The 14,759-nt window shown below is 37.6% G+C and overlaps 1 protein-coding gene and 1 long non-coding RNA gene across 3 annotated transcripts in view; one reads left to right on the top strand and one right to left on the bottom strand.

Annotated features, from left to right (window-relative positions):
- SLC38A11 (solute carrier family 38 member 11) overlaps positions 1 to 7,549 on the top strand; it is a 51,107-nt gene extending 43,558 nt beyond the window's left edge. The window contains exon 11 of the mRNA XM_077756768.1: positions 7,256 to 7,549. Coding sequence (XP_077612894.1) covers positions 7,256 to 7,549 — 294 coding nt within the window. The remainder of the gene's footprint in view (positions 1 to 7,255) is intronic.
- A 346-nt stretch (positions 7,550 to 7,895) lies between these two features.
- LOC144225545 (uncharacterized) lies at positions 7,896 to 14,225 on the bottom strand. Of its 2 annotated transcripts, none has more exons than XR_013333339.1 (4): positions 14,106 to 14,225; positions 13,778 to 13,846; positions 12,701 to 12,808; positions 7,896 to 7,917 (listed from the first exon to the last, which is right to left on the bottom strand). It is a non-coding gene; the product is annotated as an uncharacterized LOC144225545 (long non-coding RNA). The 2 variants fall into 2 exon arrangements; XR_013333340.1 differs by lacking the exon at positions 7,896 to 7,917 and adding an exon at positions 9,103 to 9,196.
- Between the last annotated feature and the right edge of the window lie 534 nt (positions 14,226 to 14,759).

The raw sequence follows: 14,759 nt of genomic DNA, 5'->3' as shown, positions 1-14,759 counted from the left end.
AACTCTCACCTACTTCCCAATTTTGCATAGACCAAAGGCTCGTAGGTTCATTCAAAATCATTTCAGGTTCTAATCTTGAACTATGGTCTATGTAAGTGGATGACTACTATCTTAAGGAACTAACTTGATTTGTATATTGCTATCACGTATCATGTATTGTTTGAACTGTGCGTAAGCTTTCCTTCCTTACCATAGAATAAGTCTTTGAAGACAAGAATGATACTTGGCTATTTCATCCATCCTCCACAACATATGGCATAGTGCTAAGAACACAGTGCTCATATTACTGCATGGGCTACTGCCCCTTGGGACCACAGATCAGGAACCATTTCCACAAATGTTCCTGAACAGAAGAGGTATTCCTTAGCATAGCACCAGGATATTAAATGTTACCAAAATAAGGTTGGTATTGACAGTGACAGTAATATTTCATCTGTATTGAGGATAGGATCAACAGAACGATCCCCAGCTCTGTTTTCTCTTACTTTGCTAGATGTCTCATTTGAGCTCATATTTGATTGTGCGTGGACCTTTTTAATATTGTAGGATTTGGGTATGTTTATCAACTGCCTGGTCACTCGCTACATGTTGAAAGCCTAACTATTCCCTTTAAGTTAAGCAAGCATATATATATGACTTATTTTTTAGTAATGATATTTTTTGTAAATTTAACCATACTTTATGTTAATTGCTTATCTCTCTGACACTTGCACAATAAAATTGTGAACACTTAATTACATGAAAGGGTCCCTATTGTATTTATGTTGAAAATTTTTTGCAGTTAATACAGAATTCAGTGTGGTAGAATAATCAGATAAGAATATTGGGTGAATGTCTGTTATAAAGTCAAGGTCTGGCCTGGTTTTGGAAAACTTTTTAAAAATTTAAAGCATGATTCTAGATCTTTAGTTTTTTAAAAATCTGGTCATCTAGTTATTCATAAAAAGACAGTTAAAGAAGAGTGTGAAGTTGTCTGTTATGATTTAATAACCCAAGACAATTACACTAGTTTTAAAGAAATGAACCCACAACTATATAGTCAATTAATCTTTGACAAAACAGGAAAGAATACCCAGCGGGAAAAGGAATAATCTCTTCAACCAATGCTGTTGGGAAAACTGGACAGCAACATGCAGAAGAATGAAGCTGGACCACTTTCTTATACCAAACACAAAAATAAGTCCATGTTGGATTAAAGATCTAAATGTGAGACTTGAAACCATAAAAATCCTAGAGGGGAACACAGGCGGTAGCCTATTGGACACTGCCCATACCAACTTCTTTCTAAATATGTCTCCTGAGGGGCGCCTGGGTGGCTTAGTCGGTTAAGCGTCCGACTTTCGCTTAGGTCATGATCTCGCAGTTCGTGGGTTCGAGCCCCGCGTCGGGCTCTGTGCTGACTGCCAGCTCAGAGCCTGGAGCCTGTTTCAGTCTGTGACTCCCTCTCTCTCTGACCCTCCCCTGCTCACACTGTCTCTCTCTCTCTCCTAGAAATAAATAAAACATTAAAAATTAAAAATAAAATAAAACAAATATGTCTCCTGAGGCAATGGAAACAGAAGCAAAAATAAACCATTGGGACTACATCAAAATAAAATGCTTCTTCACAGCAAAGGGAACAATCAACAAAACTAAAAGGCAACCTACAGAATGGGAGAAAATATTTGCAAATGACATATCTGATAGAGGGTTCATATCCAACACATATAAAGAACCTACAAACCTCAACACCCAAAAAATGAATAATCCTATTTAAAAAATGGGCAGAAGACATATAAATGATGGCCAACAGACACATGAAAAGATGCTCAACATCACTGATCATCAGGGAAAAACAAATCAAAACTACAATGAGATATTACCTCACAGTTGTCAGAATGGCTAAAATTAACAACACAGGAAACAACAGTTGCTGGAGAGAAGATGCAGAAAGGGGAACCCTCTGGCACTGTTGGTGGAAACTGGTACAGCCACTCTGGAAAATAGTATGCAGGTTCTTCAAAATAGGGGAGATGGACAGGGAATTGGGTTAAATAGGTGATGGAGATTAATGAGGGCACTTATTATAATGAGAACTTGTGATGTATGGAAGTGTGAATCACTATATTGTACACCTGAAATTAATATCACACTCTGCTAACTGAAATTTAAATTAAAAAGTTTTTAAAAAGAAAAGCTGAGATGGACAAAAGAAATAAAGCATTTTGTGAGAATGTAATAAAGTCGAGGATCTCCATTCTTTTACAGATCACCTGAGACTATGTTTTTTCAATCGACAAAAGGCTTTTGACGTGCAGAACATGTTCAGGTCTTTACTCAATTCCCTTCTGTGTGGACATTTGACACGTTTAATAGAGCCAGATGAGGCGTTATTTCTCTCAATAACTAATGTAGGCTGGATCATGCCACACTTGAGAAGTGCCTCAAGCATGCTGTGTTCTACTCCCCAATGATAGTGTGAGCTAACATGTAGTGAGTATTTACTCTGTACCAAGCGTTTTGCATGCATTATCTTCCTGGATCTGTATTAGTTTTACAGATGAAGAAACTGAGGCACAGAGTGATTAAATAGTTCAGGGGTGCCTGGGTGGCTTAGTCAGTTTGGTGTCTGACTTCAGCTTAGGTCATGATCTCGCAGGCTGTGAGTTCGAGCTCTGCATTGAGTTCTGTGCTGACAGCTCAAAGCCTGGAGCCTGCTTAGGATTCTGTGTCTCCCTCTCTCTCTGCCCCTCCCCCATTGGCGCTCTGTCTGTCTCTCTCTCTCAAAAAATAAACATTGAAAAAACTGTTTTTTTAAAATAGTTCACACTAGTTGTAAGTGGCAGAATGTAGATTTGAACACAGGCTTTCAGACCCTGTAGCCCAGGTTTCTTTTTTTAATTTCCTTTAAATTATGTAAAATCAGTAAGTTCATTTCTGTATCCATTTTTTAAGTTAAAAACCTATGCATTGAATTTACCTATAAGTGAAATTAAGAGTAATCCATAATATATATATGGTTAGACTTTAATAATGGGGTAAAGTAAATACCAGGAGATGAAATAAAATGGAACTGAAAGTTTTCCTCTAAATTAATTTTTAGCTAATAGCTTTTATCTTAGTTAATAATTGTACTTTAAGAATTCAAAAAAAATTTCTACTGTGGCTTCTGAATCATCACTAAGTAGACTAATGATCTTCACTGATGAGATATGTAATAGAATCAGATCTTCGGTTTGCAAATTTAGGGAAATGCTATTACTATAAAATAATAGAGGATAAATTATTTGGGGTTATATTAGTTATTTAATAAAAAGCAAAACCCTATTTAGAGCTTAGCTTCCCTTTTATTACATTGTTTTCATGGCAGTAGACAATAATGACATATTTCCAAAGGAAATGCACCCTCAATTTTAAAGGATTCATTTTAGAAGCAAATAAAGTACATATAAGTCCCATTCTTAGTAACAAGAATCCAGCATCTTGGCTCTAATGTTGCTATTAGAGAAAAGAGGTATCTGCAGTAATTGGGCCCTATGGGCTTCTAACTTGCAGCAGTACAAAGAGAAGAGATGAAGCAGCTGAGGCCTGTGGCCAGAGTAACCAGCCCAACACGCATTGTGTACAGCTTAAAGTAGAGAGAAGAAAGCAAGGCAATTACCCAGTGAGAGCCAACACAGAGAGATTTGGTCATCAGGGTGAGTGAGGCATAGTCCAAGCTGCCAAAGATCTCCTGAGCTAGAGAGAATTTCTCTTTAAGGTATAGGAATACATTTCATGAGTCCAAATTGCTTATAAAGTAGAAATTCAGAAGATGTATAAGCATTTTTTTTGTTTCATTTTCAGCTTCCTTGCATCATCTGAGAGGTTTCTATTCTGGTAGGAGAATTCAGATACTTTTCCAATTCGAATTGCCAGTGAAAATCTTCGACACCTTCTATCATTTCCTTATAGCAAACGGCAGAATGCCCTGGCATCAACAGTGTTATTATCAAAGGATAGTGCTGTCCTGCCTTTATAAATAAGGCTTTATCTTATTGTACCTTAAAAAAAATTAATGTTTATTTATGTAGAGAGAGAGAGAGGGCAAGCACAAGCAGGGGATGGGCAGAGAAAGACCGAATCCCAACCAGACTCCATGCTATCAGCACAGAGCCCAACATGGGGCTCCAACTGACTAACCATGAGATCATGACCTGAGCTGAAATCAAAAGTCAGATGCATAACCAGTGAGCTATCCAGATGCCCGCTTGTCCCTTTAACGAACAGTTATGATATTCACATCCTGTCAAGCAGTTCCAAAGATTATTCCAAAGCCAGCGGTGTATATCTCACACAAAGCAATATTAAATAGATCAAATAAGCAGGACGAATTTACAGGGAATAGAACAGATGGAACTGCTCTATCATTCCACTGAAGATCTTGGGTCCTAACAACAATCTCTAGCAAGACTGAGCTTCCAAATATTAAGAAAGTAACTGCTATCTAGACAAGATACCCAACTGGACTTCTTCCAGCACAAACATCAGCTATATAGTTTTCCCACTAATTGCTACTTTCTCGAATCTTAAGAATTATAGCATAAACAGAACACCCATTGCTTTGGACTGCCCAGCAAGTTAGTTTTGGAAGAGTCCCAAAATGCTGACTGATGACAGCTTCTTAGCAGCAGCTGGTGATGGCTTTCATCCTGATAGTACTCTCAACACTCTGAAGTTCCAGATGAATTAGCATCACGTTTGTTCATGTAAAAAGAGACCCTATGCATATACACATCCCCATACCACATACCTGTATTTATATCTTAATTACTTTTTCATTTTCAAATTTTTTTCAAAGAAATCAAACGGGTAATTATCATAAACACAGACTGGGTTCTACAGTATTTTTCATAACTTAAAAAACACTGTCAGTTTAAAGTGTTATGATACAGCCTAAGGGATCCATAATTCATTCAATTCTTGCCATATGAAAACCAATTCTTTAAATCTGTGTACCTCGGTAGGTACTTATTTTTATGCAGGTGCTATGAATGACAAAATTACATTGTCCTTATATTTTAAATTAGAATACAATTGGGGGGCACCTGGGGGCCCAGCTGGTTAAGGATCCAACTCTTGCTTTCAACTGAGGTCACAATCTCATGGTTTGTGAGATCGAGCCCTGCCTTGGGATCTGTGCTGAGTGTGGAGCCTGCTTGGAATTCTCTCTCTCTCTCTCTCTCTCTCTCTCTCTCTCTCTCTCTCAATCTTCCTTTGCCCCTCCGCAGTTCACTCTCACTTGCTCTCTCTCTCTCCCCCTCAGAATAAATATATAAACATTAAAAAAAAAATACAATTTGGCACTCCTTTCTCTTTCTTATATCTCTGACTGTAGACACATTTTCCATGAAGTGTGGTCCCTCTTATTCCTTAAATATTTAGATACTGCCTGACTCATCTCATTTCATTTCTCTGGACTTCTGTTTCTGTAAAAGATTTAAAAAATTATAATTTTGGAATCATAGTTGTAATATTTCTGGTATGAGGATGGTACTTAGTGTTACACAGTAATTTTAGTAAATGATAATATTGAGAAAATATTTCTTCTAAAATTGTTTTATTTTTTTATTTTTTTTAATGTTTTATTTATTTTTAGGAGAGAGAGAGAGAGACAGCGCGAGCAGGGGAGGGTCAGAGAGAGAGGGAGTCACAGACTGAAACAGGCTCCAGGCTCTGAACTGGCAGTCAGCACAGAGCCCGACGCGAGGCTCGAACCCACGAACCGTGAGATCATGACCCAAGCGAAAGTCGGATGCTTAACCGACTAAGCCACCCAGGCGCCCCTAAAATTGTTTTAAAGTATAATCTGTTTTTACATCATCCAGCTTCAAAATCAGTTTTCTGTGATTTTTCCCTGGGGTAAATCTGCCAAAATCATGTCAAAAAGCTCTCAAACCATAGGTGATAGGTGTATAGGGTTTCATTATACTATTCTTTCTACTTTTCTGTATATTTAAAAATTTCCATTATAACTTTTTCAAATGTAGCAAAACATATTTAAGGAAACCTAGCTTTTAATTCTAAACCAATATCACATTTGCTATTAAGTGTCTGTTTTTAAAAAGTTGTGTTTTATGACTTAAGAGAATATCATTTGTGGGGTGCCTGGGTGGCTCAGTCTGTTAAGCATCCAACTTCAGCTCACGTCATGATCTCACAGTTTGTGGGTTCGAGCCTCGCCTCTGGCTCTGTGCTGACAGCTTAGAGCCTGGAGCTTGCCTCAGATTCTGTGTCTCCCTCTCTCTCTGCCCCTCCCCCACTCATGCTCTGTCTCTCTCAAAATAAATAAATGTTAAAAAAATGTTTTTAAAGAGAATATCATTTGTTATGTGATTATATTTATTATATCAGGAATATGTGTTACATTTTGTTTAATATATAATTCATATTTAATATAATTTTAAAAGTCTATATTGCCTAAAATGGATTAAATTTTAACATTATTTCATTTGTAAAGGGTCTAGTGCAAATGTAGCCTCAAGGGGAAAGTATTTTTTTCTTTTAAGCCAATAACTCTTGGTATTTTTATAGTAGACAACACTACTCCCCATAATTTTCAATCTGACATGCCCCCTCGGGTTGGACTTACCCATAAGCTCATGTGGGGGAGGGTGAATGAGTCATAGTCATTTAGTTCTGCAATTTTCTAGAGTAATTAACATGTTTAGTTTTACTTGAAAGAGAATTTAGAAATGCTCTTTCATGTTAAGTGCCCTTGGGGTAATAGTTACCTTTTTTCATAGCGAGGGGCACCTACTTTCATACAAAGTCAAAAAAGAGGAAAGCTAATTCCCCAGCACACCTCCCAGTAGTCTTCTTGGACACGAACGACAAACAGACCTCTCGTATTTGAACAGCAGAGTAGGTCCTCAGTAATTTGAAATAAGGAGTATAAAGATGTGACTGAAAATATGAGACATTTCAAGAGTTCGCCGGAAATTGGTTGTATCGTCTGTTTTATTTTCTAAATTATTATTTTCTGATCATTTTTTTCTTAGTCTGATATACTATTATATTATTTTATTGTTGTCATTTGTAAATGCATCATCAGAAAGGGGAAAACCTATTGCTAAGTTTTTCTTGGATTATTTTTCCTTCCTTTGTGTGGTTCTACTACACCTATTAAACCTTTATTGTGTACAATGACAAATACATTTTATAAATGTGTTTTAAAAACTGTCCAAGGAATGCTTCATTCGGTAACACATTATTATTTCTTGTTTTCAATATGCAGGGTGTGCTTTGTGCAGCTCCACTAATTTTTATCATTCCATCAGCATGTTATCTGAAACTGTCTGAAGAACCGAGGACACACTCAGATAAGATTATGGCCTGTGTCATGCTTCCTGTCGGTGCTGTGGTGATGGCTGTTGGGTTCATCATGGCCATCATAAATCCTCAAGATTGCACCCACGGGCAGGAAATGTTCTACTGCTTTCCTGACAATTTCTCTCTCATAAACATCTCAGTTTCTCATTTTCAATTAACAACACAACCTTCAGTTTTAAACATCAGTATCTTTCAATGAGTTGACTACTTTCAAAAGTATGTATGTTTTCATAGACTTCTAAACTGTAGCATTTACATGTTTTTAGTCTGTATATTATAAAATTATCATTTTGGCATTTATTATCAAGACTTGGTTTTCTTTACTCTTTAGGCCAATATAGAAGATAAAGAAGAAAAAAATTGTATTTTATTATTTTGTTGTTTTATTTGAAACATAAAAAAAATTAATGACTCGGCTGCAGTAATCTTAATTGTGGGAGGAAAAGTAAAGGCCTTGCCACTTGCTGCCATCCTCTCAAAGCATCATTCTTGTATTTGACAGACGAGCCAACATATTGCATTCCAAAATAAGTAGATGAATATGGGTTGAAATTTTGCGCACGTATCCTTTATGAGAAAAAAAAAAATCGTTGTGTATTTTAAAGTTTACAGAATCAAAGAGAAGGGAAAGTGAAAACTGTTAAAGGGAATAGATATCCCGAGAGCAAAGTGAATGTCTCCATTATAATTTCAACAGCATCCTTTGTTTAGAGGGGAGTGAATTCCTGGAGAAGTGAGTAAAGTTCTTCCTGTGCTAAGAAGCATGAATAACATACTGTATAGAGTAAGATGTGTGAAGAATGAAAAATCCCTCTCAAGTTTTCATCCTGTGGGAATACAATGGTAGTGCCATTATACAGATTATAAAACAGGGGAGGGAAACCCACAAGTTGCTCTGAGGCACAAGCCCAAGAGATCAGTTACATGTCAGCTTTGGACCCATTGATTTCAAGTACTGGTGGGAGTATACAACTGAAAGCTGAAATTTGCAACTAGACCCATGCAAGATGAATCGGGGCTACAGAAGAGGTATTCTCACTCTTCTGGGATCCTCAGGGAGATTCTCAAGTGTGCTTGTGGACTGGATTCTACTTAACAGTCACTAAGATGGAGTTTGGCTTGCAGGGTGTTTATTAAGGATCATCACTAATGGAAGAAGAGAGGAAAGCAGTATCAGGAGGGCGAGATAGAACTGCAGTGCAGGCCAACAAAGCCTCAGCCAAGTCCATGGGGAAACTGGAGCATATGTGGCCCTTTAAGAGTTGTCCCTGTTCAGTTGAAATAGCCAAGTTGTAATACCACTGCCTCCATCGGTCTTGAAATGTGGGCACCCGTGGAGGACGAGGCCTTGGACTAGGCAGCTCTTTGCAGCTGAACAAACCCTACAGGCACCGAGAGGTGGTTGCTGGCTTTTGGTGCCTGGGGCACCACATGCTTCCTTTTAGGGGACTGGTAGGCACAGCTGTGCCCTCCACAGCTGCCCTCAGTTTTTAATGAGGATTTTAAAATATCTTTTCATGAGGATTTCATATCTTCAAATCTATGACAATCTTTTAAAAGTAGCCAAACAAAATTCGGGTACATCAAATCACCTCAAATTTTATTTCTCACCATTTCATTTGCATTTCAAGTTGACAATCCATAGCACTTATTAACCTTTGCCAAACAGAAAATATTACAAGCAGAGTGAATACACGATGTGTTTGTCCAAATCATGGTTAAAAAACAAAAAACAAAACAAAACAAAACAAAAAGAACCCCCAGGAAGTGTATAAAGGATAGTTTCACAGTGGTTTGAATGAAGAGGTGGGAGCTGAGTCATCACACGACTCATAGTAAGAAAGACCTGTGGACACCAAAGAAAGCGATACTTTAGCCAAACCATGCTCAGGCTCAGAGTATGATTTTTGCTTCAATAAAACATTATCCATGCCCCTCAATTAGTTTAAATGCTGTTGGCTATATAGCTTTTCTGTATTTGAGTTGTAGATTTGTTTTTTATAGTTGTTTAAGAATCATAAGGTTAAGTGGCATGTGCCTATTTTTAGATTGATACATGTTTTGGTAAAAAAGTAAAAATAAAAATACTTTGATTCCATACTGAGGGAATGTAAGAAATTTTTGCTGCAGTCTCTCTGCATTGCTCAAGACTAAAAAATGCTGACCTACATAGTTATTAGATAAAGTCAGAAGAGATGAGATTCCAAGAGTGTACAAAGAGAAGTGCATCAAGGATAATGTAATCTAGCACTTAACCATCTATTATCTTGTAGTTTGGGTATTGCTTCAGATACCAAAAGTTAAATTAACCTTGATTATTCAAGTAGGTTAAAAAAAAAAAAAAAAGAAAAACTCCTGGTAGGAACTGAGTATTGCATTGATGCCTAGTAAATATTTTTTCTGGTTGTTTTGTTTTTATTTTTATTCCTAATCAAATGTAGAACAAAATTGCCTTGGACCCAGTTATTAGCTACATCTTTCTTTTTTATACATATATTTAAAATTTTTATTTATTTTTTAGAGAGAAAGAGAGAGAGAGAGAGAGAGATCATGCATGAGTGAGGGAGGGGCAGAGAGAGACAGACACAAAATCTGAAGCAGGCTCCAGGCTCTGAGCTGTCAATACAGAGCCCAACACCAGACTCAAACTTGTGAACTGTGAGATCATGACCTGAGCCAAGGTCAGCTACTTAACCAACTGAGCCACCCAGGTGCCCCTCTACATCTTTCAAATTATGATAGAATAAATCTTAGAAACTCATATCTATTTTGCAGGAATATTTGTCTGTTTCTTTATCTTTATTTTGCTACCATGCAAAACTTTGAGAATCTCCCCCACTTCTATTTTCTACCTCAATTCAATAGGAGATTTCTACTGAAACCCCTTCCCTCCCTGCTACTTGTTGCCCCTTACAAAGCAACCTGAGGACTTTAAACTAATTTCTAAGGTTATTACTACAATTGGAATTATAAAGTGCTTCTTCATTTAAGAAATAAAGAAAGGGAATAGTATACCTACACACTAATGTAAGCATCTAGTAATACATTTCCTTTAAGATTGGATGACACCTGTATAATTTGTGAATTGGATCCTTGTCCATGTCACAATTTATAATATGGCCTTTTGGGGCGCCTGGGTGGCTTAGTCGGTTAAGCGTCCGACTTTCGCTTAGGTCATGATCTCGCGGTTCGTGGGTTCGGGTCCCGCGTCGGGCTCTGTGCTGACTGCCAGCTCAGAGCCTGGAGCCTGTTTCAGTCTGTGACTCCCTCTCTCTCTGACCCTCCCCTGCTCACGCTGTCTCTCTCTCTCTCTCTCTCTCTCTCTCCGAGAAATAAATAAAACATAAAAAAAAAAATTTATAATATGGCCTTTCATCTCAACCCTAACTTGAACCGTCTTCAAATATCAGAGCAGAGAGACCTCCTTGCCTCTATTTCCAACGGTGTCAAGCTGTAATGGTTGTCTCTTGTCTTTCCTAAAAGGACCCTGAAATCCAGGTTATCCAACTAAAAAAATCCCCACTAGTCCTCTGCTGAAGACATACTGCATACATCAGTTTAAATTAAAGATTAATTTATTAGACAGAAGCAGTCCTCTTTCTGGCTTATCTGCTGCCATCTTCTCAGGAAAACAGTATTAGTCTGGTTTGGGTTCAGTTTTGTTTTGTTTTGTTTTTTAGCTGAGCTGGCCGCTGGCAGGACCTGGGCCACCAGATCTTGAGGTGGGGTGCTCATAAATACTAACTGTGCTGGGGCTAATAATTAGCTACACCAATCAGATAGGCTTCTTTAGGAATTTATAATTATTCTGAAAAGTGTATAAAGAATTTGCCCTGATAACAGAGCAAACATGCAGAATGGATGAGAGACATCATGAGCTGGGGAACCATGTAGACTGGGAGAGAGAAAAAAGAGCACATTCTCTGGAGCAGTGGTTATCAAACTTCAACATGTGTCTGAATCTCTTGGGCGACTAATTGAAACACAGATTGCTGGGACCCACCTCCAGAGTCTCTGGTTCAGTGCTCTGGGGTGAGCCTCGAGAATTTGCATTTCTGAAAAGTTCCCAGGTGGCGCTGCTGCTGTGGCTCTAAGATCACATTTGAATATCGTTGGAGGTAGGACATAAGAGAGATACTAGATGGTGCCATCTGTTTAGAGGCTGGGCAAAATACAAACGATGTAGAAATGCTGTGCTGGAGCTCGGGAAGAAAACTAGGCTAGAGACAGAGGGAGAAGAGCTCTGGTACATATTAAATGTCCTTATCCTTTGTCTCTTTGAAAAACCATTTAGAGACACTTACAGAGGGAAGAGGAGAAACCAAGACTGTAAGATTAGTGAAGAGTAATGACACAGGAGGGGAGGAGAGTTAGCAACAAAGAAGAAAACAGAGATTACAGTCTAAAATCAACACAGCTGCCGTGGTTAAACTGAAAGCCTGGTTTGGGGCCGACAGGCATTCAGGGAAGACTCTCTGAGCTTCATAGGAAGAGAAGAAGGAAGGAAATATTCCAGTTCCTTAAAAGTACACCAAGTTTTCCTAGGACTAAACTCTCAATGGAATGTCTTATTTGGAAAATTACATATGGAACAGGAGTATAATTGGACTAGACTCATGATAACATCATGCAGATAAAGAATTCCTGTAGTTGTGTTGTATAGGACACTTTTAGTAATCATTCCACTAATGTTTGCTCACCCACAATGAAGATTATCAATAAATTTACCTTTTTAAGTTTTTATTATATTATTCATTAATAACAATATTCTAAGTGCTCTATGAACACACACACACACACACACACACAAATATAGTCTGTCCATGTCTAACTTCCACCTGATTCTGGATTGTGATCCTTACCTTAATGCCGCAGCCTCTTACCTAAGTATTTTTTGCCTATGGTCTCTTCTCCATTAATGGTGATTTGGGTATCACTGTGAGATTCATCTTATTAAACTAACATTATTAAATTGATGTTTGATAACATCATTTGCTTGCTCAAAATCTTTCCATGAAACTTGTGCTTATTGAATAAAATACAAACTACAAACTCTAGCCTGTATTTAAAACTTTCATAATATGGCCTAAACATGGCATCTGGTCTTATCTTTCTGGAACTACAGGAAGGGACTCTTGAGTCTAACATAACACATTCCTTTACACTAAAACTGCTCTTTGCCACTTTTGCCTTTGCCTCTCAATTCTTGGCATTCTCTCACTTGAATATCCAACCCCTCCCTCTCATCAAAATTCTGTCAATCCTTCGATATTCTCCCAGTGCTATACATACTGAAAACTTTAGCTGCAAGTCAGTTCCTTCTTTGGAATTCTGTGATTCTTATACTTACATTGTCTGAAGAAAACCTCTCTTTCTGTCTAACCAGACTGCAAGCTCCTTGAGGACCAACACTGCTCTAAAGCTTCTTTTTCTTGTTCATATCTCATGGCAAGGAGACCTGAATATAGTAAACACAAGTATTTGACATGAGATTGATGGTGTCAAAGGGAAAACGGTTAATTGTACCAGTAGCCGTATGTATTATTTTATTGGGGTTTTTTTTCTGCTATAATGATTGTCATTATAAAGTAGCATTTTAATGCGATGTAGTCATTCATCTAACAAGGTGGTTTAAATAATTGAGTTGGGTTTCTTCTTTTGCTTTATTATGCACAGAACCTTCAGAGAAATTATTTGGGATAGTCATAAAAGGACTCTTCAAGTAAATACCAATAAGCACATATCTTTTCACTTGTTTTGACTAATAACTAAACATTTACTTATATCTTTTCTTTATTATAAGCTCCTTAAGACCTAAGACCATGTCATATTTAGTCTTCTTTTTTTACCAGCGTATGCTCATTCATTTACTCATTTACTTATTTAGCTGATATTTAATGATTTGAATTTATCTAATTTATATATATTTAACTCCAATTTATCACCCATCAAGAAAACTTACATTAACCCCTTTTTAAATATTATTCTTTAAAAAAACAAAAAAAAACAAGTAAGTGTGAAAACTTTAAACCAAATATGTTTATGACTTAGGCACAGTTATCGCCTTGCCTAATCTCAGCAGACAGCTCAGTCATTGTAGAGAGCGCTGAAAACAAGAGGTGGCTGAGGAGCACACATGCAAAATTTAAGAACAACACTTTGGGCAACATATCAGTTTGCAGTTTTTAAGTTTGAAAGGCTTTGGAAATGTTTATTTCCAAGACACAGTGGCAGCTGTGTATTTATCATTTTTAAATTTTGTTTTGCCAGAGGACAAAGCCAATTCCAGAAAAACAAACCCAGCCCAGGCTTCTTACAGTCAGGCCCCATTGCAAAACAACATTCTTCTTTAATCTTTACATTCTGAGGGAGAAAATAGTAAAGCATTCACAAAGAGAGAGAAAGAGAGAGAGAAAAGAAAATTTACCTTATCCCAGAATGGCAGTCTTTGGGTGACTTCTGACTTTTCTTACACAAGTTTGCATTCTTGTAAAGTCTTAAAAAGAATGTTCCAAGTTACAACGTTTAACTATTGTTCCTCCGTGTATAAAATGTAGATAAGCTGGAATTTGTGTAATATGACCTTGGGTTTTATGTGCTCTGTCTCAGTGCATTATAAAATGAATTTAGATTTATTTAAAAATCTGTGAGAATAAACAAGGGAAGGAATTTACCTTTAAACATTTAGAAAAATTGGGGTGTCTGGATGGCTCAGTCGGCTGAGTGTCCGACTTGGGTTCAGGTCATGATCTTACCTCTCGTGGGTCCAAGCCCCACATCGGGTTCTGTGCTGACAGCTTGGAGCCTGGAGCCTGCTTTGGATTCTGTGTCTCCCTCTCTCTCTGCTCCTTTTTGTTTGTGCTATGTCTTTCTTCCTTTCTCTAAGAAATAAACATTAAAAAAAATTTTTTTAATAAACATTTAGAAAAATAAGGCTTAGAAAACCCTGGTTTTTAAGAAGGAGCTGCTTGATTGGATAAGCAGAGCGGGAGAGGCTCTTTATTTCAGAAGACAATCTGATCTTTTAAAGTAGACATTTCCTTACATACACGTACCCTGTGATTTATATTCTGAATTACATTTCTGGTGACTTTGCTCTCCATAAAAAGAGAAGCCCAGAAGACTTCTGCCTTGCATAAAATTCAAATGTGGGCTCATGGCTTTAAATAGGAGCTGTTCTATCCAAATGGGTAACAGAAGGTTGACCACTATGGTTTCCCAACAAAGCTAACCCATGTGACTTAAATTGTTTCCCCACTCCCCCCGCCCCCCCTGCCCCCAAGGCCTCAAGGCCTTCGGGTCTTCAGCCATTGTAATTTTTCACCTCAACACCAGTACTATTCTTCAAACAACAGCTGTGTGTCTGCCCACTTCCTTTGCACTCTGGATAAATCTGGCCTTTCAGAATT

The sequence above is a fragment of the Crocuta crocuta genome, unplaced genomic scaffold, assembly GCF_008692635.1.
Source record: "Crocuta crocuta isolate KB4526 unplaced genomic scaffold, BGI_CrCroc_1.0 scaffold359, whole genome shotgun sequence".
Taxonomy (NCBI): domain Eukaryota; kingdom Metazoa; phylum Chordata; class Mammalia; order Carnivora; family Hyaenidae; genus Crocuta; species Crocuta crocuta.
The sequence above is the reverse complement of the archived record's forward strand: the minus strand, read 5'-3'. Positions and strand labels throughout refer to the sequence as shown.